This window comes from Populus euphratica, unplaced genomic scaffold, assembly GCF_000495115.2.
Source record: "Populus euphratica unplaced genomic scaffold, PopEup_1.0 scaffold75.1, whole genome shotgun sequence".
NCBI lineage: Eukaryota > Viridiplantae > Streptophyta > Magnoliopsida > Malpighiales > Salicaceae > Populus > Populus euphratica.
The window spans coordinates 433,873-459,619 of record NW_011499866.1 but is presented as its reverse complement, the minus strand read 5'-3'; the positions used below and the strand labels follow the sequence as shown (position 1 = coordinate 459,619).

The 25,747-nt window shown below is 32.2% G+C and overlaps 3 protein-coding genes and 2 long non-coding RNA genes across 5 annotated transcripts; 3 read left to right on the top strand and 2 right to left on the bottom strand.

Annotated features, from left to right (window-relative positions):
* Positions 1-3,057: 3,057 nt before the first annotated feature.
* Positions 3,058-4,184, top strand: LOC105126121 (protein YLS3). The gene is made up of 3 exons (XM_011026874.1): positions 3,058-3,477; positions 3,579-3,677; positions 3,811-4,184. Exons 1-3 carry the CDS (start codon positions 3,135-3,137, stop codon positions 3,939-3,941), a joined length of 573 nt encoding a protein of 190 aa, XP_011025176.1. The 5' UTR covers positions 3,058-3,134; the 3' UTR covers positions 3,942-4,184.
* Positions 4,185-10,320: 6,136 nt separating this feature from the next.
* Positions 10,321-12,174, top strand: LOC105126119 (uncharacterized). Its single transcript, XM_011026872.1, has 2 exons — positions 10,321-10,952; positions 11,820-12,174. The coding sequence occupies exons 1-2, from the start codon at positions 10,467-10,469 to the stop codon at positions 11,862-11,864; spliced, it is 531 nt and encodes a 176-aa protein (XP_011025174.1). The 5' UTR covers positions 10,321-10,466; the 3' UTR covers positions 11,865-12,174.
* Positions 11,818-12,631, bottom strand: LOC105126120 (uncharacterized). The gene is made up of 2 exons (XR_842356.1): positions 12,427-12,631; positions 11,818-12,386 (listed from the first exon to the last, which is right to left on the bottom strand). It is a non-coding gene; the product is annotated as an uncharacterized LOC105126120 (long non-coding RNA).
* A 1,281-nt stretch (positions 12,632-13,912) lies between these two features.
* LOC105126118 (uncharacterized) lies at positions 13,913-16,385 on the top strand. The gene is made up of 2 exons (XR_842355.1): positions 13,913-14,496; positions 16,005-16,385. It is a non-coding gene; the product is annotated as an uncharacterized LOC105126118 (long non-coding RNA).
* A 4,765-nt stretch (positions 16,386-21,150) lies between these two features.
* On the bottom strand, positions 21,151-25,120 carry LOC105126117 (Galactose oxidase/kelch repeat superfamily protein). Its single transcript, XM_011026871.1, has 2 exons — positions 24,721-25,120; positions 21,151-23,097 (listed from the first exon to the last, which is right to left on the bottom strand). Exons 1-2 carry the CDS (start codon positions 24,784-24,786, stop codon positions 21,847-21,849), a joined length of 1,317 nt encoding a protein of 438 aa, XP_011025173.1. The 5' UTR covers positions 24,787-25,120; the 3' UTR covers positions 21,151-21,846.
* Between the last annotated feature and the right edge of the window lie 627 nt (positions 25,121-25,747).

The window sequence follows — 25,747 nt, the reverse complement described above, 5'->3', positions numbered from 1 at the left end:
AGACTTAATTAACCCAAGCCTAGACTAATTTGGGTTAAAGAAAAAAACTTATTTGACCTAATCAATTTAATTAGGCCTTATTCGATTAAAACTATTAACCTATTGATTTTAAAAAAATATATATATTTTAAATCAAAACTATGTTATTTTTGTTTTTTAAAGAAAATAAATTTTGGAGTTGATCCTTCCGATCCGTAACCCAAACTCTATTAAAAGAAAAAATTGAAAAAAAAATTAATTAAAAAACTTAAGTAAATAAGATTAACTCGTCAAATTCACAACCCAGATTATAATATCATGACAATATAATAAAAAGCAAATTAAAGATTAAATCATGAAATTGAAAAAAAAATTAATGGAAAAAATTCAAAGGAAAAAAAAGGAAAAAAATAAACAAAATACTATTCTAATTAATAGTTTAATCCCTTTTTTAATTTTTTTAATAATAAAAAAGTATGAAATATGTTTATAGATTTTCAAAGTTACTCACATAATTACCTATAATCTAAAACAGGCACGCATAACACCATCTAATGTCACATTTTATCATGGACATACTGATTAGATTTTTTATTTTTTATTTTAATTTGGTCTCTTAGTGTTTTTGTGCTATTATATTTTTTAGTCAAATTTAAAGACAATTGAATCAAAATTATTGACAAAAAATAAAATTGAAAGACAGGAGACTAAGATAAAAAAAAAAAAAGTAACTTAAATAGGTGATAGTTTTAAAGTTCACAAAAAATATTAACTTTGGTCCTCAAACTTTAAAACATATGTAAATTCGGTCCCTCAATAATTTTTTCAATCTAAATTTGGTATAAAATCTTATTTTTGTTATTTGTTAGTTTCTGATTTGAGAAATAAAAAAGAAAGGTTACCAAAATTTGGCAATAAAGAGAGAAAATCAATTTTTTACTGATTTCAACCAAAAAAATAATCAATATTAATGTCAAAAGATTTCATTTGATGAAGAAAATTTCATTTACCTTGAAATAGCCTAAAAATTAGATCTAAGCTTAAAAAGATTTTTGGTTTTAGGTTTTTGAGATATGTTTCTTGGTTTTTTAAGGTCATTTATAAGTTTGTAAATGAGTTTATACTTTTTTATAGGTATTTTTAGGTTAAAAAAGAAATTGAAAATTAATTTTTTTGGTAAAACAAACATATACTATATTTTTTTTTACTACCACAATGACTTGAATCTAAAAAATCCCAAACAACAAGTAGTCTGAGATTTCTTTTTCAAAACATATTAGGGCAGATGACAAGCGAGGAGCTAGACTGTAAAGAGAAAATAAATTAATATAATTTTTTTATATATTATACAAAAGTTAGGTGATGATAATTTTATTTTTTTCCATTTCAAGTTGGGCTGATTTTTTTTATTAAAATATGTTTATTTTTGTGTTTCAAGAATGCTTTGAAAACAAATTGAAATTATTTTAATTATTTTTTTACTTTAAATTAATATTTTTTATATTTTTATATTTTTTTAAATATAATCCAGACTTAATAAAATATATATTAAGTTAGGTCTTGCCCAGCGAGACTCATTCGAGTTGAGTTTTGCTCTAAAAGGACCCAGAATAACTTTAAATCCAGCTAAGTGGACTTATTAGTCTTGGTTCCTGTTGCAAGCAAAACCCATAACGTAGAGACATAATGCTTTTATTTTTTTTCTTTTTTTTCATATATTATTTTTTATATAATAAAGAAGAAATAAATTGATAGGAGTTTTTTATATATTATTTTAAAATTGGGTGATCATAATTTTTTTATTTAAGGTTGTGTTGAATTTCCTTAAAAAAACATGTTTATTTTTGCGTTATAAAAATTCTTTGAAAAACATTTTAAAATTTTTAATTTTTTTCTCTAATATTATCATATTAAAGTTGATGGAGCTCTTAATAAATTTTTGATTCACATTATATACTTTATATATTTGTATTATATAAGAGAATTGTTGAATAATAAAATCAATTAAAAAATAATTTATAAATATTATGATATAATATTATTTCGAATCATAGAAGATATTTTAATTTTATAATATTAATGTATGAGATTCAAAGTTTTATCAAAGTTTTATTGTCTTTAGATTTTTTATTCAATAATTTTGAATTATATGTATTATTAAATACATAAATAAACTATGTGTTAGGTACTGCTCCAAGTAGGACCCATTAGAGTTGAATCATATTGGGGGCAGGACTCAAAATACCTTTGGATCCAGTTGCATAATACGACCAAATAAGTTTAGAGATCTAAAAGCACCTAGTGCGGACTTAATTCTCTTGGTTCATATGTTAGGACCCAATGTTAATGAGTCTGATGTCAGGACTCGTTTCACTTGGGTTTTTGCTCCAAACCCAATTATCTTGAGTATTGCATCATAACTCAATTCTCTAGTGTCAAATGTCAGGATCCAAGAGTCATGCATCAAGATCTAAGGCTAATGAATTTTGCATCAGTATTTATCTTGATTAGGTCCTTCCTTTGGATCTAATTCTCTTAGGTCCAGCATTTAGACTCAAGGTTTTTAGGTTTAAGATTTATAAAATTATTTTTATTATAAATATTGTTATTTTTATTATAATTAAATATATTAATATAAAAATAATTAATAGATTTGAAAAACAATTATTATCAATATTGAAAAACAACTTTAGATCTAATTTGAAGAGTAAAATTAAAAATTATTATTTTTATTATTGTTATCATTAATAAATTTTAAATAATATTATTATTGCTACTGAAAAAAACTAATTTTTTTTAAAAAAATTAAAAAATATAAAAATTTAGATAAATAAATTAAATATTATTATTTATATTATAAATATTATTATTAAATCTAGTATTCCAGTCAAAAATTTTCAGTTTAACGTTTTATTCAAGAATTATAATCTTATATTTTTTTGATATTTTTTTATAAAAATAAAAAGTTCATCCATATCATCGTCATACCACCTAACTAATCATTATTATTTCTCGTCCCCACACCAGTACCAATTTCTTTGCACACCCCTTATATTGAGACTCTGACAGAGGTGAGCCCGAGAATTTTTATCTTTTGAGGTGTCCTTTCTTTTCTTTGAAGTCCATATACTCCCTTCTCTCTATCTCAACCAGAGATGGGCTCAAAAAATGTCTTGACTACCTCAGCAATTTCATATATTTTGGTGCTGTTGATGCTAGTTGGCTCTGCAAAATCAGACTTTCAGCAAGACAGAGCAGAATGTGCAGACCAACTAGTGGGTTTGGCCACGTGCCTTCCATATGTCAGTGGTGATGCTAAAGCTCCTACCCTAGATTGTTGCAGTGGCCTTAAACAGGTGTTGGATAAGAGTAAGAAATGCCTTTGTGTCCTAATTAAAGATCGTGATAATCCTAATCTTGGTGTCAAGTTCAATGTTAGTCTTGTTGCTAAACTTCCTAGCTTGTGCCATTCACCTGTTAATGTAACAGAATGCATCGGTAAGTCCAGGAGAACACAAGGAAATTGTCGTCCAGTGATACAAACCCTTTCATTCGGTTGATGAATTTACTAACCTTTTGGGTTTACTTTTTTCTTTCAGATCTTCTGCACTTGCCTGCTAACTCACCAGACGCAAAGTTCTTCGAAGGATTTGCCAACATCACACAATCTGCAAGTATCGATACCCCAGCTGGCAGTGGTAGAGAACTCAAGTCCTTGACCTCCACATCCATAGTTGCAGCTCAGTAACTATGCCTTTTCTGCTTCATTTCTGCAATATATTTGATGTTGCCGTTTAGCCCTTTTGATTCCTTGTTTGTTTTCTTTAAAAGGGAGTTCCACTGGCAGTAACCCAAGTTCAGCTGCAGAGAAGAGTAGTGATGAGAGGCCAGCACATAGATGGCTTGTAGCAGAGATCGTGAGTGGATCATTACTACTGGCTTTCACATCTTTTGGTTTCTGATAGGTTCTCTATGCATGCCTATGATAAATCTTTATCCTTAAACATGTTCATTGAATATGTATCTTAATTCATGGACTGTTTTCTATTACTATGAACCTCTCGTGTCTCTTGTGACGTTGCTTTATTTTTGGAAGAAATAATTAATTGCTTAATTCTCCAGTTTATATCCCCAACTGTAATAGTTGTTGAAGGGGTCATACATGGATTAAATGGACATGTTCTGATGAGCAGATTTTCAGTCAAGTTTCAACTCCAAGTTCGAGTCATTTCCATTTCTTCAAGAAATTGAATTTGACCCATCAATTCTTGCATTTAGTATCTTTATCTGCTAGGTGTTCATAGTACTGTACAAAAAACAGCTCCCTGAGGTAAGGGTCATTCAAAGCTTTGCAGACAAATTGCGTGATGCTTCCAGATCGAGAGAAGTCCATGCTAACTGTAGGTGCTGAGTGATGATTGCATCGATTTTTTGGTCTTATTGAAAAGGTTATTTGAAACAGTCTATCCATGCAAACCATGGTTGTGAGACAGTTTTTCAGATCCAGCAACTCGATGATGTAATTCTAACTAGCTTCTATCTTTAACCGTTTTGAATATTAATATGATTAAATTTGGGTGTATTTGACAAATTGACTCATAATTTAATTAACTTTGCTAAACCATAAGTGACTACATTTAGTTAACTCCAAAAATATTTTTTAAAAATAAATGAAAATGCATCATGATTGATTAGGATTAATTCAATAAGGATTACAGCGGTACTTCACAGGTTAACTTAACGATATAATAATCCAAACTCTAATAAATTTAAAGCAACTTTAAAGCAATATACACCTAAAGTTTTCCAATTATATACAAATTATTTATTTTTTAATGATAAAATTAACGAGTTCATAAAAATTATATACAAATTTATCAATTACAACTAATAATGAACACACATGTAAAGAGGGATGTTAATGATAAAATTCGAGGTTTAGAATTTAGAGGTATTTAGAAGTGTAATAATTATTACTTTTTAAATATTTTTATTTAGAAATACATCAAAATAATATTTTATTTTATTTTTAAAAAATTATTTTTAACATTAATACATCAAAATAATAAACAAAAAAGAAGCAAAATTAATTTTTTAAAAATCACCACCACCACCACAACTACTAATATCATCACAATTATTATTATTATTATATTTTTTATAAAAATACTACATAGATAAAAAAAAATACCCCACACAAATCAATAATAACAAATAAATCATGTAAAAATATCAAAATAAATAAATAATAAATTTAGTCTATGACCACAATGAAATCTCCATGGGTTTTACTATATTTGTTATTATAAGACCCTCTTCCTAGACCGAGTTAAGTTTTAAGTCTACATGTTTTACAATTAGGGTTTTCCAGCTTTTTCTCCAAAAACCATCGCTAAAAATTGCTTGATTTAGTCTTGAAAGTGAGAAACAATTAAATAAATGTTCTTGCGGCTTTTTTGAACCATGAACGCAGAGCATAATTCAAGAGTAAACTCGGGATAAGATCCGAGTTGTAGGTCAGGAGTTTAAACTAGAGTTTTAACAATATCAGTCAAGATTCAGGATTTGTCCATGTCAACCGAAATCAGCAGATAAACTAGAGTTTTTAGCAATATCAATCAGGTTCTTTACTTTTTCTATTTTCTTCAATCTAAGCCGATTTAAATCTCAAGTCGACTGGATAGATTCACAGGTGAATCCGAGCCTTACAACTATATCTATGCAATGCTCCTGGACCTTGTAGAAGCAAGGAATCTCAAAAACTAAAACAAGTTTTTACCTGTCGGAAAAAAACTCATCCTAACCAATATTTGATTATGGGTAATGTTCTGCTATATAGTAAGAGAAATTTAGCAGCACGTTATATATTTCATGGATTCAAATATATATGCAGCGATCCGTCTCGTATATTATGCTTTATTATATAATGCATACATGCTGATATAATATTATATTTTGTTGAAATTAATGTGCATAAATTAGCTTCTAAATAAATAAGACAAGACAGATATTAATTATCTTGTGGTCCTCGTCAATTAATTTCACATCATATCAATTAATTTCACATCATATTTATAGCTATCACATTCAATTGGTTTCCTGTTAGGATCATACATTGATTCGTGCTAGCAAGATATATTAAACTTTTGAATAATATAATACTTGCTTGGAATAGTTTGATTCGTAAAAAGAGGTCCAGATTTCAAGTGTCTAATCAAAGAAGTGTTTGGTTTTAAAAAATAAAAATCAAATCACATAAAATTTAAAATAAATATGTTCTATTTTTAACATAAAGCAGATATTAACTTCATGATCTTAACTAAAAGTAAAATAATTTATTTCTGAGTTCATTGTTTTATCAAATAAAAATACAATCTTATTAAAAACACAACATTCATTCAATTATCAATACTGTTTTTGTCCCTTGTCACAACACAACAATTAAAGCACATCGCTAGGTAGTCCGGATCTTATTAATTTTTGGAAGCAGGGTTGGGCTATGGAACCCTAAAGGTAAATGTTTACATTTTAATCTAAATATTTAAACTTTTAATTATTTAATCTAAATGTTTAGAATGTATTTATTTTTTAAGTAGTTTTTAATGATTGTGGTTTTTAAAAAATAAAATTTTAGAAAAATATAGTTAATAATGGTTAGTTAGATTTATACAAATGTTTGATATATTTAAAAAATACAAACAGAATTTTATAAAACTCAATTAAAAAATATATAAAATTATTTTATAAAAACTACATTTTAAATTTAATTCTTTAATGAACTTCACATATAAAATATAATTTAATTTATTACCAAACACTTACTACATTTATTTAAGCTGATAAAATACAAACAAAGCCTTAACCTTAGTCAGAGTGCATGCCATGCTACGCAGTCCAATCCTGAGCTTTTTTTATTGTTTTTTCCCCCAGATGATTGGAGTAGAGTACAAACATGTGCATTATTGTTTTTTCCCCCAGATGATTGGAGTAAAGTACAAACATGTGCATGCCCTTGCACAGTAAGAAGGTATGAGAAGCCCTCAAAAAGTAGTAGCCTAGGGCACAGAAAAAAAAGGCTTGGCCAGGAGCTCGGAGCTGGCTTGGACCAGGACCAAAAGAACTAGTGGAGAAATGGGCTGTGTCCATCTCCTCGGTCTGCCCAGGGAAAAGCAGCATGGAGATTGGAGAAGCCCCTGCAACCATTGATTTCTCGATTATCAATTGCCATCATCTAGGATATAAAAAGGACTCCCTTCATGGTTAACTTCAGCCCAGTAAAATAGTCGAGCGAGGTTGATGCAAGCTCATCTAAATACTTATATTAATAAAAAAAGAAATTACCTTCCTTCATTCACACTTTCCAAGGGACTCGTTCCTTCTCTACATGAGAGGATGTAAAACGCCTCCGTTTCCATGCTCTTTGGTAGGAATCTTGAGCTGTAGTAGCTAGCACGTATGATTCTTACCCATAATATATTTGCTCCTCGAATAACCTCATATAGTAGCTTGTAGCACTCGTTATTTGTTATTGGTGTGGAGGTTGCGGGAAAAAAGGGTATTGGGGGGAAACAGAGTGTGAGAAAAGAAAGGGCTTGCTCTGTTTCTCTCGCTCTTTGTATCTGCTTCGTTTCAAATTTCAATTTAGGTAAAAATGACCGATATGTTTTCGTGTCTCGATTTAGTTTGAGTTGTGTAAACTGGGTGAACGTTGGCTTTTTTTTAAAAAAAATTAATCGAAAAAATTTTAAAACATTAATAAACAATATTTTTTTCATTATATCTTTACTGAAAAAATATCAGATTAAACAAGATTTATGATTATAATTTTTTTTTTTAAAAATTAAACAAGATTTATGATTATAATTTTTTTAAAAAAAACACACACTTCAATAAAGATATGCCAAGTTTGATAATGTGTGGAGCCCTAAAAATGCTCAATATGATATTAGCTAAACCCAAAAAATAATCGGATCTAACAATTTTATTTTTATAAATTTATATATAAAATCATAAATAAATTATTTTTTAATAAATAAATTTAATTAAACAAGTTTATATTTTATTAAGACCATCAAATATATTAGTTTTTTATGCAAGTCATGACACATTTTTTAATTAGATAAAATAAATAAAATATAATTTATAATATAATTCAAAATATCATAAAAATAAAATTACATTCCAGCTCATTTTCTTCACAAAATAACAAAATATGTAAGTTATAAATATAACATGAGACCTTTAAAACAGAGATTTATAATATTCTTTCTTTATTACATATATATTTTAAAAGTATTTTTCTAGAATTAGGACTAATTGATTAATTAATTTTTTAAAATTTAAAATTTCATTTTTATATTATCAGAATTTTTAGAATATCATCAAACATTCCCGTGAATGCTTTAAATTATTTACATTTATGCTATGTATGTGATGCCTTTGAGCAATGCATTTCTTCTCCATCTTTAGGCTTCAATTTTAATTTTTTATTTTGTTTTTTGGTAATTGCAAGATGCCTAGAGCCTAGGGTGCAAGAGAGGCTCAACGAATGAAAAGGACAGGAAAGAAAAGAAACTGTCTGCTACTTAGTGAAGTAGAGTATACGCATAAGCTTTCGTTAATGGTTTTGTTTCCTTGCTCTTGATATGCCTTCGATCTCGGCCATGGGGTCGAGCAGTCACATCCTCCTACCTATCTCAACTTGGCTAGCGGGAATTTTGCAATTCAAGGTTCAAAGTTCATACCAAACTGCTCCAATGAGGATTGAGGACAGAGGCAGAGATTGTTTGTGCTAAGAGTGTGATGATTATAAGATCTGTGTCGATTGTTTATGTCTTTTTTACCTCTTTTTTACGATTAAGATTATGAAAGTTTTTAGTAGTTTCTTCATTTCATGGATTTAATCTGAGCTATAATATGGGATAATTCTTTTATAATTTTATATTATAATGTTATTAAATCAAGTTTGGCTCCACAGTTTATTCCAATAATAAACTTGGTGTGGATCAATCTTTATATTAAATCGGATAGAAATTAATTTGGTCAAACCTTATCATGGTTTAAATTCAAAATTCTGTTTAGTATTTTAATTATTTTTCCAAAACAACATCAAAATGATGCAGTTTTGAGTTGACATGTTCAACTCATTATTAGACCAAGTTCAATTATAAATAACTCAACTCTTTCAAGACTTCAAATTAAGACTTTTTATTGAAAATTCTGAATTTTAATATTTGAAAATAATTATTTTGCTAATAAACTGCAATTTTAAAGTGAGATTTCTTCTATCCTTCAGATTTTAACCTAGCTAAGCTTATTATTGGGATCTTAGCATCTATCAACATGAATTATTATACTTACAAGATTATTATAAAATCAATTATTTTTCTGTTTATCCACACGCTCTAAAACTAATCAATGATCTTAAATAAATTAGTAACTTATGTAATTCCACCACTTTTGATTCTTAAGAGAGACGAAAGTATGGATTTATTTCAAAGAAGTGAATCAACATAACTTTGATTTCTTTAAATTAGTATGATGGTAACTTAAAAAACCAGCAAATAGTAGATAAGATTAATGATTAATAACAATATAGATTTACTTTGAAGGAAGAAAGAGATGATATAAGAAAAGAAAACATCACATCTAAAATTTAAAATTTATATATTCCCACCAAGACTTAAATACATTTATTTATTTATTTTATCTCTCTTATTTCTCTCTTTCTTCCATGATACTCATTGGACACTCTAGAATTCAAGATTTCTTGATAAGAAAATCCTAAAAATGGGATATGCTAGAAACTATTGATGTTGATCCAATTATAACCCCATAATTACCATATAACAAACCTAGCATCTTCATAAAGGGACCTCATGAACGAATGAGGTCTAAATCATCTCCCAAAACTAAATCAAAACAAAACCCAAAAACATATATATTTATTATTCAATAATCATGAATATTTTCAGAAAAAAATTTATTATGAATGCATTAAATTGCGTTCTTAAAAAGCTCCAATACCTGACATGTTTCTCAAGATCACTCATAATTTTATGGTTGGTTTTCATAGCGAATTGTTGATAAAAATAAAGTTTATATTTTTTTATGTGGTTACCGCATAAAAAGATTTAATCTTAATTAATGTATAAAATAATAAATTTATTATCATTAAATAAAAAAAAAAGATGAAACACTCTACTCAAATTATTTTTTGTTATAATAAAGTCAGAGTTTATACATCAATATAGATTAAATAATTTATTCAAATCATCTTTAAGTATTCTTAAAATATAAGAAGAAAAAATAAACTTTTCTTTTACCATCTTGACTACCACCGGGGTTTGAAAAACACTCCTTAAAAAAGAGATCCAAACACGACACAACTGCCAAAATCCTTCGAAACTTGGAACACAACACTTCTTTTTCTCCGAAGGATCTCTCGCTCTCTCAAATCGAAACCCCATCAAGGAAAACTCAAATTGATGGCAAATTCTCATCTGGGTCTAACTCTTTTCTCTTTACTTCTCTTCTTTTCTCTCACAAAACCCACTCTCTCACAAGACCCTTCTCCTACAGTCTTTGAAATCTTGCCAAAATTTGGTCTTCCTAGTGGGCTGTTACCTAACACGGTAAAAAGTTACAGTCTTTCTGATGATGGTAGCTTTACTGTCTATTTAGAGAAGGAATGTTATGTTGAGTTTGATTACCTGGTCTACTACGAGAAGAAAATAACTGGGAAGTTGAGCTATGGATCTATCTCGAATCTGAAGGGGATTCAGGTTCAAAGGTTCTTCCTTTGGCTTGGTGTTGATGACATCAGGGTTGATTTACCACCTTCTGACTCGATTTATTTTCAAGTGGGGTGGATTAATAAGAAGCTTGATGTTGACCAGTTTAAGACCGTTCATTCTTGCCGTGCTGGTGTCTCCTCTGGGTCTTGTGGTGGATTGTGGAAGCAGTTTCTTGAGGTACTAGCTCTATTAGATCAATATTTGTTTGATAAAAATGCTGTTTTGAAATTTGAGGTTGATTATTGTCGTTTTTGTTGTCTGTGTCCTGTTCTTAATTTTGTTAATTGGATTTGTGTTGTAGTTTTGTAGTTGCTCTAGTTGATGTTTATGAAGTTTGTCTTGGTTTGGTTGAGATTTTGTTGGGATTGAAGTCATAGAATATACTGCAATATCGAAAGACTGATCTTGAGCTGTCCATCCTTGGAATTACCTACTGTGATTGAAAGTCAACCTCTTTTTATTACTATGTTTTGGAATTCTATGTCTGTCCAGTATATCAATCATTATGTACTAGAGAGTTTAGTGATCATCGAGGACGTCACATTATGCAAAAACATTATTGTTAATAGATCATGACGTTGTGCCAGTAGGGTTTATTCGAGAGTGAGGGATTCATTTTCTGGTAGAATTGATGGTTGTTTGAATTCCGCTCTTTTAGTAGTTGATAAATTAAGCTTCCTTTGTGGTTCGGAAGCCAGCTTCAGCCTGTGTGAGATTATGGTAGTGGTTGGTTGAGGTTTAAAATGTTTTTTGTTTAGAAATGTATTAAAATAATATTGTTTTTTTATTTTTTGAAATGTATTAAAATGTATTAAAACGATTTGAAAACATAAAAAAAAAAAAGAAATTAAATTTTAAGGGAATGCGGTTTCAACCTTGTTCCCTAACATGGTTTCTTCCAATGTTATCACTATTGGTGTATAAATGTGGCATTAATGCATATACTTTCTTCTTGGTATATTAGGAATTAATTGTTGGCGATTTCTGTTTCCCTTCTTAGAACTTATCCTAAGCTGTTTGCTTTCTTTTCTCAACAATTTGCAGCTCCCAGCTCCGAACAATGATGTTCAAATGCTACTCACCGAATAGATATACAACCAAGTGCTTTTGCTGTATGGGAATGTAGCTGAGGGAGCTTGATATCCAAGTAATTGGCATTCCAGTTTTAGTGTCTTGCCTCAAGACTCACAACGTAAGAGTCTGGCAGAGTATTATGTAAACTAGTTGTGGAGTATACCTCCTCTCATTGAGCTTTATGAACATCAGTAAGCTGTGGAATGTCATAATATATATATATATATATCAGCGCTTGGACAAGTAGCAAATGTAATATTATGTGTCTCAACTCTGTGTCTGGAAAGCTATAAGAAGGAACTACTTTAGAACGTGATTTTATGAATATCGGATGAAATAGTTTGAGATCGATTTTTATGTCCTAGTGCAAAACTAACACAATTAGTAAAGTATTTATTGCTGTTTTGGAGGAACTTGGCAAGGAAGGGACTGCTAGAGGCAGATGACCATTGTCTACAGGTGTAGACGGGTTCTGTTGGTGTGGGGCGACAGTAAATCCGCTGGACATGGCGTTTACGGGCAGGGCAAGAGTGCTGCCTCAAGCACCAGGCAATCTCGTTTGGGGCAAGAGTGCTGCCTCAAGCACCAGGCACTTCATAATAACAGTGGTAGCTATTAGATTTTACAAGCTGTTGATGGCAATCTCGTTTGCATATCAAATTACATGTCTTCGTAATAGTTGCCTCACTTAGCAGTTGAACTGTCTATCATGGTTGTAAAGCCCATTTTGGGATTAAATTCAGGTCATGAGTTAAGTTAAGATTGAGGTGGGAGTTAAGTTGAGAGAATAAATTAAAAAAAAAAGTTTAAAATGATGTTTTGATTAAAAAATCTTTTTTGTAAGAAAAATAAGTCAATGATTGATTGAATTAATCAATTTTTTTCCTTTTATTTTATATTTTAAAAATGGATTGGTCCAGATCTATCAAACTAATCTAGGTTTAAGTTTTATAATTATAATATACGACGGAAAAAAGCATAACGTAATAGTTATGTATTTTGTATGTGTATCTACCCAAGAAATCTAAGCAAATTCGAGTTTTATTAACCAGAGGAAGATAATTTCTGTTAAATTAACTGTTCTAAATATTCTGGGCAGCTCATCTCTGTCTCTTAAGCTAATTAATTTGGTAAACTATTGATAATAACAAGGTAACCCATAATATCCTCATTTTGCGTGTAGAGTATTTTCCAATTAAAAATATATTAAATTAATATTTTTATATATTTTTAATATTAATACATCAAAATTATTAAAAAAAAACACTTGAATATTAATACATCAAAATTATTAAAAAAAGACACTTGAAAAAAAAAATAAAAAAATACTTTAAAAAACAAAAAAGAATTAGCAATTCAAGTATATCTAATCTTTTCAAATAAAGAATATGATTTTTCTTTCCAAGAGTGGTCCATCATTGAACCTACATGGTAAGTGGAGTCTCGTTTCATCCCTTTGTGAATTAATTATGTAATTTTTATAATTGAAAACTAATTGTTATATAAGAGAATTCTTATATTTTTAAAATTGATTTACTGTATTGGATCAAGAATTTCTTGATAAGATAAAGAAGGATGTTCAATTTCTTAATTTATAAGGTTCAAATCTTAGAATTAACATCCAATATAATTTATCAAATTTATTTTGATACATCAAATCAATAAGAAAGATACATTCATAAGATATTTTCAAAAAAAAAAAAATTGACTCAATTTACATGCAAATTCACTAGAAAATATTGTTTATGGTCGGAAAAAAGCTATATACCCTTTATTTATTTATGATTTTTTGTTTTTATATTTTTTTTAGGATTGTCTTGTATAGTAAAAAGGTTTCTCCCTACATTTATCATTCATTAAGATGATTATATATATATATATAAGTCTTATACAATCCCTATGTTCTTAAGAACTAAATAATTTACTCTCTCTAGTTTTTTTTCTGTAAAAGGATCAGCTATCATTTTGAAAAGTATAAGGGCTAACTAGCTAACTAATTAAAAGTGGAGGGACTTATTTTTAACTGTGTGCAGAATTCTTGTCCATCTTTGTCATCATCGAAAATCCAACGTATGAATCCTCGAAGCCACGGAACACAAATTTATCTTCCCATTCTACCCTTCACAACCTTCTTAAATTACCACCTTCCCTTCTCTCACTGCATCAACAATGGCTTCCCTTGACATCCTCGCACTATACCTTCTCTCTCTCCTCCTCTTATCAAGAACCCATCTTTCTCTCCCCCTGACGATCACAGACATCCATGAACTTCTCCCTCAGTATGGCCTGCCACGTGGCTTACTCCCAGACAATGTAGAATCCTACACGCTATCACCATCTGATGGGACCTTTGAAGTCAAACTTAAGAACTCATGTTATGTTCACTTCGATGAGGTTTGTAATATGGTAAAGAGATCAAAGGGAAGTTGAGTTATGGTTCTGTGCATTATGTGTCAGGGATTCAGGCAAAGAAGCTTTCTGTTTGGTTGTCTTTTACTGGGATTGAAGTTAGCAAGGTTGATAGTGGTATGATTAAGTTCTTTGTAGGTTCTGTTTCTGAGGAGTTGGCTGCTAAGCAGTTTGAGGTTGTTCCTGCTTGTAAGAGGAAGGTTGGTGGGCTAAGGGCAGAGTTGGAGTCCATGTGAAGGTAAAAAGATGTGATCTTTGCGGTTTTGTTTCTCAGAATTGTTTGAATTTCTTGGTTTTATTTGTTTTCTTATGAGTTAATTGAGTTTGTTTTGTTGTTTGATAATACTACTACTTAGACTTTGATGCAATGAGTTATCCTTCACATTATGCTTTGTCAGTGAATTAGCAAAGAAAATTGATGGGAATTTTAATTTGAATCTGAAAAATTTTGGTGATTATGGGTTTTCTGGATACTTTAGGGATAATTGATGAGATCCATTTGGAGTCTTGGGTTCCTTTTAGGTTTCAGCAAACATGTGATGATCACTTATTCTGAAAGGAGATTTGGAAGCTTTCTTGTAGTTGGCGTGATTTGATTTTGGGACTAATAGATAGGATCTAATATGAGCTTCTTATTCTGGTGTCCTGAAGAGTAATGAGCATTTGCAAATGTACCTTGCAATTATGCCTTTTAATAGTCAAGAACCCTCAGTGAGATTGATAGGAAATTTATGGAACGATAAATCCCTTCTCTTTTTCTCAGTAATGCACAATTCTCACCAACTTCATTTCGATCCGTGAATGGAAATTTGTGCGATACTCCAGGAAACAAAAGAGATTATTCAATGCATGTTATAGTCAGGGAGGAAAAGGCATTCCATTTTTGTCAGTCTGTTAGGATCAGATAAGGCGTCTAAGGATGGGAGGCTCAGTGCCATTACCGTGATATGCTTTGAGGCGAACTTTATAGAACACAATTTAACAAGCACTTTGTTTTAATGTCTAAAGCTTCAAATTTCTTCTCATCTTTCAAAGTGTTTGGATTAACGGGTTGCTGTGTTTTGTCACGATTTGACCGACTTTAATTAGTGGGTGTTATCTCGTTACCTTTTGCGGTTTGTTTCTACTGAATTTCGTTGAACAGAGTTGATGGTTTGGGGATTCTGAATTTTCATGTGAAATTGTTGTTTCAGAATGAATGAGCATTCAAAATTGGGGAGTTGTTGGCTAATGTTTGAGGAATTTTGATTGCCCAAGTGACTCGCAAGTTGACTTGACTACACAGTTACCTGACTTCTTATCAAGTCGAAGCCCGGGCGGGAAGGAGCAAGTGTGTTGTTCCCTCTTTCCAAAACATCTAAACCATTGTGTTTTTTGGACACTTGAGCACCCTAGAGGTGAATCATAATTTTTTTCGAGCAAAGAAAGTTGACAACGGATTCCTAGTTTGTGTTAGCATGATGCATGATGATCTATATAACATCTGATCTCATCCTTCTAAGATTGTTCCTGTATCATCTCAATTGATGCCAGTTTTTCCAAATTCCATTATGAATTATTTAACTTCAATTGTCTTTCAGTTTAATATGTCATTCGTGTAGTAATCTGAGGCCAAGAACTCACTCATATTATTATACAATCAACAATGAGAAATGTAATTTGGTTTCATTAGAAGTTTTGCCATCCGGTAGATTTTTATAGGGAAGTTTTTCAACAACTTAAGATGGTTTCCTGTTCTTGTTGCAGGTGGAAGCAGGCCAAATCTTCTCATGTTTTGCCTGCTTACTTTGAAGTTCTAGAGCATAATCTTTGAGAAATTTGAAGCAAATTAATGCATTGATAGATACTCTCAACATTTATGATGTGAATGTGATGCTTTCTATTATTTTTCTATTTTCTCGTCGGGAGCTCATCTTCTGCTAAGAAATTAATTGAATTAGCATAATTGCAGAAACTATTGTAGATGAAATAGTAGATCAAACTATAGGGATTAAGCCATTCGGGCATGTCTTAAGTACAGGTCCAAGGCCATATTTTAGTTGGCATTTATGGACTAGCTGGTATGTGATACAGCCTGAGGCATTAGTTTGTGAAATCTTGAAGATAAAGCTCTCGTGTGATTTCTCATACACAAAATGGTAGGTTACAGGAAATTCTGTAGCAAAAGAGTTGCAGTTTCTTCGATATGAGTTAGTAGAAGTGAATCCAGTGACTCGCTACTTGTCTTTCTTTAAGCAAGCATTCGTGCGTCTTTGATTTCAAGGAAGGGTAGAATAATCTGTTGGGTCAGCCGTGGATATCTGCAGTGTTTGCCATTAGACAACAGGACCCGAAATTGATTCAGCCTCCTTTTCGTTTTAAAAAGATATATTAAAAAAAATCTTGTTTCAATGAAAAATTTATTTTATATCACTCTAATTACTTCACCCACAAGATATACTTGTGCAAGAAAAAACTCATATTCATAACCTAATTTTTTTATGTGTTTTAGTATAGGTTTCTATGTCATCAGGGTGTAGTTGAAGATGTTTTCCGACCGACAATAATTTAAAAGTTGTTTGATTTTTATTATTTAAATTTATTTTTTATATCAAATTATAACTAAAAAGATAAAAAATAAAAGTTATTACATTGACAAATACTGGTATTGACAAATACTGGTTTTAAGATGTTAACAAAACATAAGCATTTAATGTTTATTGATTTTAATTTTAAGATGTTAACAAAACATAAGCATTTAGTGTTTATTGATTTTAACTATTAGTGTTTATTGATTTTAACTATTGGATGTTTAAATTAGAGCTTTTTCTACCACTATTCATTATCGAAACTTTATCTTTTATCTATCAATTTTCTTCAAAAAAAAAAAATCATCAAAACAATTCTTTCAACCCTGCAAGCAATGTTCTAGTATAAAAAAAAATCATTCAAAAACTCTAATCAAAACAGAAGTTTGGATTTTAGTTTGTAGATTCAAGATTTTAAAACCTTAAAACACCCAAATCAAGGATCAAGGTATGCAGAAATGAACTTGTGATAGCAAAATCATGTAATAGGTCATGTACTAAATTCAAGAGATAAAAATCGTCAAAAGAATGTCATAAATATACCTTTAATCACTTATTTTCTGACCAAAAAAGCAGGCAACGGTAGATTAAGGTGTTTCTCACAAGCACAAGGTTGCTTTTCATGGCCAACAACTTGTACATTTAGACACTCAATTCAGATTCTTGCCTCTTTTATCCTAACTTTTTAGCTTGTGTAATTTACGCTGCCACCATAAGATCCTCCCTTTAAAACAGAAAGGTTTTGCTCTTTCCTCTTCTTCATCACAAGGTAATTCTTTATTCTTTAACATTACCCCTTCAAAAACTTCGAATAATGCTGCACGAAACAAGATCATAGAAAGCCTAAAAGCAACTTCGTCAATAATTGAATCTAACCAGCCCTTCAACTGTTTTTTTTTCCTTCCACTTGTGGTCATCTTGTTCACAAGCAAATCCAAAACAAATTCAACCCGGCTTGATTTGACAAGTCGACTCAGCAACCCATTAACCTGAGATATAATCAAATTTAATTTTATAGGTTAACATGTGATTGATTAATCCGGTCAAAACTTGATTTCACTTGACAATAAAATAAAATTATGTTGTTTAATTTTTTTTAAAAACAATCTTAAAATAATATTATTTTGATTGATCCGGGTTAATTTTTTTAATCTATGACCCAGTTTTATCCGGGTTAATTTTTTTAATCTATGACCCGGTTTTAATCTAGACCGGCTGAGTTTAATAACTTTAATAAAAACTTTGTTGGAGCTTTCTTTGCTTAGACCCATGTCTAAAACATGCTTCAAAGGTTACATTCTGATGCATATAAATACAAGATTATGCTTTCTTTCTCCAACCATCGCACGAGGAATTTCTCAATCCATCTCTCTTTACCTCCGTTTCTCTTTAGCTAGAAACCTTGGCCAACCAAGCAGACTAAATGGAAGATCATAAAGAAGTTGCTAAGCATGATAGTCCTGACATTGATGACAAGAAAACAGAAGAAAGGAGGGAAACAAGGCTGCAAAATCGGTTGATTATGGAGGACTATAGGGAAGATATAAATGAAAAGGCTGATGCTTTCATTAAGAACTTCCGCGATCAACTTAAGATTCAGCGCCAAGATTCGCTTAAACGCTTCCACTAGATGATCTCCTGGAGGGTTTAAAGATTTCAGCAGTATAGCATGCCGGGATTTATTATAAAAATTTCTATTGTAAGATGAAATGTACATGTAATGGTGTTGATCAATAACGTTTTATGAAAGACATATTTTACAGTTCGTTTGATGCTTCTTTGCCAAGTCTTTGTCATGACTGACCAGTTCTCACGTCAAATTTTTCGACCAGTGCTAATAATCATAATTTCATAAATGCTTGTTAGAGTATAATATAAAACAATATAAAACTATTCACGAGTCCTTGGTTTAAGTTTTTGAATTGAAATGGTTTTTTAACCATACTAACATAGGTTAATTAGAACTTAGCATAGCTGATCAGCCGATCCCAAGCCCAGCTAAAGGAGGGAGGTTGCTGTACGTAGGCTGACCTGTGACATGTATTCTTTCATATAGCTGCGGTTGTTGCTGCTGCTAATGATATGGTCATGACTGATATAATCATGCTTTAGAAATACAAGGTGAGGAAGAGGAGGGCATCAGAAACCCACTAAGTTGTATCCTCTAATAGCAGATGTTGCTCTATATTTTTGCATGAGCAGATCGGGAGTTACTGCACTAATTTGATTCTTGCTACCATCATGTTTCCATTTTTTAAAAATGTGGGTTCAGCAATCTAAAAGGTTTTCAAAATGGCTAAAAATGGCAAATGCTACAACATTTTATGATGTGTGTCAGGTGTCATGTCTCTAAGCATACATGAAGAATGGTTTACAGCTAAAAACACAAAGTCACGAGGAGCTATTGAAAGTGCCTGCTTACTCAGATGCCTTATTCCATATTCGATACTGCATAATGCTTTCTCTCCATCCTATCCTTGTCTAATTAGTGAAGTGTGGACAACTTTTCTTGAAGATTCTCTCTTTCTTTCTTAATATTCTGCAGGATTGTTTTGGCTTTTCTGGTTATGTGTTGTCCCCATCTTTAGGCTTTTTGTTTGTTCTTTCTCTTGTTCTAATGTGCTCTAACTTTTCAGTTCCATTTTCAAGCTTCTCGGCAACATCAACCTTAATTTGTTGGAAAAGAGATGATTTGATTGATCTGTTCTGACCTTTGAATCTCATTTGTGAGAAAGCATTTTCTCAACTAATTATGAACACATGAGAGAATCATCTCATGGGAACATGCATGGACTATCCTTTTGATGCAGGCGGAAGCACAACAAGCGTAGCAGCGAGCACAGAAAGACAAAGAACTAGTTGAAATAGGATTAAAGCATAAAAAACTCTAAATTTTGTTTTATTTTTGAATTAATAATCTGATAAGCTATGCATCTTTAGAAGATGTAGAAGTCTTTATATAAGCCTGAAACGGCCTTAATAAAGTAGGAATAATCATAATTCTAAAATAAAAGGGAAAGATAGCTAAAAATATGAAAATAACATAAATTATCGAAAAATCAAGGAAAAATAAGAAGATTGACTCAAACAAGATGTTTTTAGTCTAACTTAAGGAAATTTGTATAAAGGTTGACTAGTAAGGTGGTTTACCTGTAGAAGTAGATCTCAAAAATCTTCTTGAAAATTTTTAGTTTGATTCATTTTTTAAATTGAAATTAATAATATTTTTAAATTATTATGATAGTCTGATAAAACCAACTTTTTTCTTAAATCTATTTTTATTTTAATGGTCTATAAAAATATTTGTTAAATCATTCTTATAATTTATATATAATAAATTATTATCTAGCTATGACAGATTTTCACGTGATTGCTTATAACCTTCAATTTCTACCAGCATCATATTTCCTTTTTGGCATGCCACTATGATAGGGAAAGGTTGGAACCAAAATGTTCTTCTGAGCCAATTTTTCTTTATACCCCACAAATGAAAAATCAAGTCATATCACTTTAATTGTTAGAGAACATATTTAACTATTGATTTCGGCCCTAATTAGGTTCTTGATCTGTCATGATACACGCTCGAGAGTCTGAATTTTGCTAAGAAATTCTGAACCAATCTTCTTTACAAAACGTGATTACACAAAATCTAAAGTTATGGTGACAATGTAGACTTTTCGTCCTGATTATTTTAGCCGAAGAATAAGCATATAGAACAGCGAGGCTTCTCTACCGTTGTCTTTTGCTTTTATACATGCAACTCATGTTTCTGAGTTAGATTTTACCTATAAAAAGGTCGTTACTTCTTCGTTATTGTCACAAGACAGAAGCTCTTTTAGCACAGAACAGTCTCCATCAGCCTCTTTCCTCTCCTAATTTTTCAAACTCTCTATAAGCTTGAGCTATAATGGAGCATAATAAAGAGATTCCAACTCACAGCAGCAATGAAATCAACAAGGGGAGTGATGCAAAGAGGAAAGGGAGTGCCGGGAGGCAAGGGATGACAGAGGATGAGGGAGGAGACATCAATGGCCGGGCGGAAAATTTCATCAAGAACTTCCGTGACAGGCTGAAAATTCAGCGCGACGATTCAATGAAGCACTATACAAAGATAGCAGCACGGGGGGCTTACCATGCTTGCTGTTGAAGTATGTGAAATGTTGTTGCAGCGTGCAATGTATCAGTACTAGTAGATGATAATAAGCTACGGAGATGAACTAATCCCCAGCTCTAAATGTAATAGACTTCACACTGTTATAATGACAAGTGGTATTTGGTAGACTTCACCAGCACATAATAGAAAGGTAATGGCGAGACTGCAAGGATAAACTGACCAGTTTCATGATCAGTTAATATCTAGAAGGCTAACAACATACAGTACAGATGTTGAAGGTTTGCATCAGATCAATCTTTAAAGTAACAAAACAAATGGGTAGCATAGTTGATCCACAGTGATTGAGATGTAATCAAAGTATACATTGACTGGTTCGAAATAACCCCATGTACACTCACAAAGCATACCAAAGATTACATGCTACAAGGAAAGATCCCACGACAAGGGACTTGGCCCTGGAAAATGACTTGGATTTACAAGTATCTGCTCTCCCTTCATAAAGGTAAGGAAATGAACGCATCTGTCACTGAAACCAACAGTGAACTGTTCTTTCTTCGTAGTTGTCCACGGTGCACACCAGAAAAGGCACCACCAATTCCTGTATCAATCTTAGATGTGAATGATGATTCCGTTCATCCATGTCATTGGATAGTTTAAGCTCGTCCAGTCACCTCCAAATCTCACCGTATGCTGTGAGAACATCAGAACCATACCCAAGACAGATTACTGTTGATTCAACCTTGGCAGGAGTATAAATAGCAGAACATTAACGGAGTATAGGCAGCTTTCTGGTTTAGAAAGGGCAGACACTAATGATCGGTGAACCGCGTTTGTGATGATATATCATTATAAATTGAAGGAAGTGCTGAACATCTACAGCAAGCTAAAGCAAAAATGCATCTGGTTCTCATGCTTGAAGCACCTGACAGTGCACAATGTGACTTTTCAAACCACCTCGACCAGCTATACTTGACCATAAATTTGTTACAAGGGTCCTGAGATGACCTCTCCCGGCTATATTCTCCCAGAGGTGAGGGTTACTCTCTACATGTTTGTCAGGACTTGAAACATCAACCAGGCTAACACTCATGTTGTTCCGCACAATGCAAAGCTTCCCATTGAGAGGTACAAGGGCAGCAGCCTCCAAAGCATGAGAACTCCCAAGATGGAGCTTACTATCTATAAATTTGTTCCATGTATCAGAGGCTTCATCATAAACCCTAAGCTTGCAGCCATCCCGGCAATCCAATGCATAGAGACGTCCATCTAAACTAATACTAGGATTGCGCCAGCCAGCAACCATTCCATCACTGATTGGGGTCCAGGTACTAGTTTCAGGATCATAGGCTTCACTCATCACCTCACGGTGGGACCCAAGGCCTTTTAGAAACCACTTTCCATCATAAACCACCCCTATGAAAGGCACCATAGCCGTGCTCATATCTGAAATAAAGCTCCACCGGTTCTTGTTAGGGTCATAAACCTCAGCTGAGCGAAGAGTCCTTTGGATTCCTTCACACTCTCCACCAGCCACATATAGGCAGTTATTTATGACGCAAGAACCAAAGAAATGACGCTTACGAAGCATATCCGGTGCCCTGTGCCATTTATTTGTCCGGGCACTGTAGAAAATGACTCGTCTCATGGACCCCCTGAGCGGATCCTTTCCTCCAAACAAGTATAGGTGGCAACTACTTAGGACAGCACAACCAAAACCAAGGGCCCCAGAATATTCACGAGGAACTGGTGGAAGTGGTTGCCAGATCTGATGGACAGGATCAAAAGCATTCCATGAGATCTTTCCATCACGGTCTCTCTTGATGACATAGACCCATTCCTCTGCCATTCCAAGACTTTTCCTAAGAGAATAAAAGAAATTACCAGCAAGGAGCCGGTACCATCTCTTACAAACTAGACGGAGCTTTCGATGTTCAGCTCGGGGAACTCGAATCAGACATGCAATGGCCAGATCATCAGGAAGACCAGGCAGAAGTGGTGGCTGGACACGGGTCCTCTCTCTGCGTGAGGTTTTGCTCTTGTGTGCATTAGGATTGATATCAGGCTGGATACATAGTTTGGATCCTGGGACAAACTTCCTTGCCTCGGCAACTGTTTTTAAACCAGAATCTACTTTGCAATAACATGATACAGAATCAACCTGCAAAGCAGTCCATGTAAGAATGCAAGAAAGTTTCACATATGAGCACATTCTGCAGAGATATATGTCATTATTTCTGCTTACATGATTAGACTTGCTAACACAATAAAAATAATGGATGCAATCATTCGACAAATTGGAAAAGTGCGTAATTTAATTAACAACAAAAGTTCATACCAAAGATCACATTACAAGCATCTTTTAATCGCATCAGCATAAGAAAAGTCTCAGAGAAAGAATTATAATATTAAAGCACGTGAGGAAACAAAAGGTGATTAACATGAGGAAAAAGAATTTTTGCTTTATCTTCAGTTCTCCTTCCCGATCCAGGATACAAGGCTGTAGATCACCGCAGACATTTGTCTTTGAAAAATATAATTCAATCCTTCTCCAGTAAATCTTAATCCCAGATCAGATAGGCTTAAGTGTAAACTCAATCCTATTCTTCAATTGTTATGTCCTTTATACAGCCAATTGTTATGTAGATTGATGGGATACTAAATCAATCTTTTCCCATTGCAATCTACGCAGTCTCCAGCTTAACAATCATTTCATGTATTGAGTCAGAGATTCAGCGCAAAACTACAAATTTCTTATTAAAGCACCACTTGCTTAAAGTTTATCAACTTTTCATCTGAGAAGTTCAAGCATTGAGATTTTTGTACGGCTAGATCTTGTATGGAGCCCTTTCAAGTGAGACATTATTCAGGCCTAGAAAAGGATGTGGCTCTTGTTCATTCTCTCCCCTTCTAAAAATAAATTAATTGATCTGGATAGAGATAAAATTGCATCAAAGATTAAGAGTCTAAATTTGGTCATCAACAATCAAAGACACGTTATGTTGGCTTTCTGATAAACATTATTGTCCTTGAAGCATGACCTGAGTTCAAGACAGTGTCTCGCTGACATCTTCAAGCATGGAACAATTCAGCAAGTACGTAAAGCTAGACCCATAGCGAGTCCACAAATTATTCAAACATTGGAAAGAGCTCAGACAAGGCACCATTTTCTCAAAATTTTCGCTCAAAACCAATCCAAACACCAACAAATTGTACTTTCTACCTGACACATCTTTCAAAACCGTCATTCAAAACTTAAAAGCAACATTTCAACGCTCAATACAGAATTAATCATTTTGCACAGCAATCTTAATACAAAATGCCTGAGTTAATAAAAGAGGGATGACATAGACAACCAAAATTGATTAGGGAACCCAAGTCACAAAAGTCAGAAGTGGGAGAGCATTCCCAACTATAACGCTTGTAAAATTCAACATTCTCCGAATAGACAAAAACCCATTAACCAAAAACTGCAAGCAAGCAACCAGATTCTAAACCACGCATGCCCACCAAGAACCCCAAAAAATTTGCTCCAGATCACAAAATTAACAGGCCATTCTATCCGGGTATCTTCAAAACACCATAAAAACAAAAACCCAGCAACCAAAATGCAAACACAGACAGAAGCAACCAATTACGAAACATCAAAATCCACATAATCCCCTCGAAGTCTCCACATTTATCACCAAATTCACCAACTGGGCATCGTAAAAATCTCATTAATTCCTCAAAAAAACAAAAATAAACCAATAAAAAAGACGTTAAGAAGATCAAGTGAGCTTACTAGTGGAGCTTGAACTCTAAACCCTCTTGGACCATTTGATGACGCATGATGTTCCATCTTTTGCATCAGAGATTCATAGAAAGATTAGAGCTTTAAAGAAAAGAGAGCTCCTTTATGAGACCAAACAGATCAAGAAAACCAAAATTGAGAGATTCAAGAGTCAAATCTGACACCAAACAAAGAAAACAAGGAGCTTTGTGTTTTGTTGCTGATATTGTTGTCTTTTTTTACCCTCTTACAAATGCAAACAAAAAACAGGCTACAAACTTTGTTGTACCCAACAAAACATGAGAGCAACTCTCTCTCTCTCTCTCTCAAAAACTCTACCCCTCTCTCTCTCTCTCTCTCTCTCAGACCTCAGTTAGAGTTTGTTTCTCTTACTTACATTAGCAGCTGGTCCCATCAGGTTCAACAACTTCTTTAATGTACATGGGTTTTGAGACTATTGTCTTAACAAAGAGTTTATTTTCCATTTTTATTTAATGAAAAGAATTTTTTTTCTTTATTTTTTAATCTTTCTTTTAAATTTTAAATATTTTAGGAAATTTTTCATATTCCAAATTAAATAACTTTCCAATCAACTCTAAATATATTTATAGAAACGAAAATACTAAAAAATATTTAGAAAAAATTGAAGAAAATTATGAGTTATTAGTTCATGGTAAGTTTCATTCATCCAAAACTTATATTTACCCATAATTTATTTCATGATTAGCTTTATTTCACTAAAAAAATTACCTTTTTACATATATATTTTCAATTTAAAGTCTAGATGGTCAAATGAAAAACAAATTTACTTATCATTTATGGTCAAGTTTGACGAAAACTTCAGGTGCTTATTTATTTATTGTTGTTAGATTTCAAAGGCTTGAATTTTTCAGCCCTCAAGAAAGATAGAGAGAGAGGGAGAGGGGGGGAGAGAGACAGGACAAAGGGCTATCAGTGGGGCCTTGTTATTGCTCACTCAATCACTAACTACATGTATGGGTCAAACCCCATTATAAGGGGCACAGTTCTTTTTTTTTTT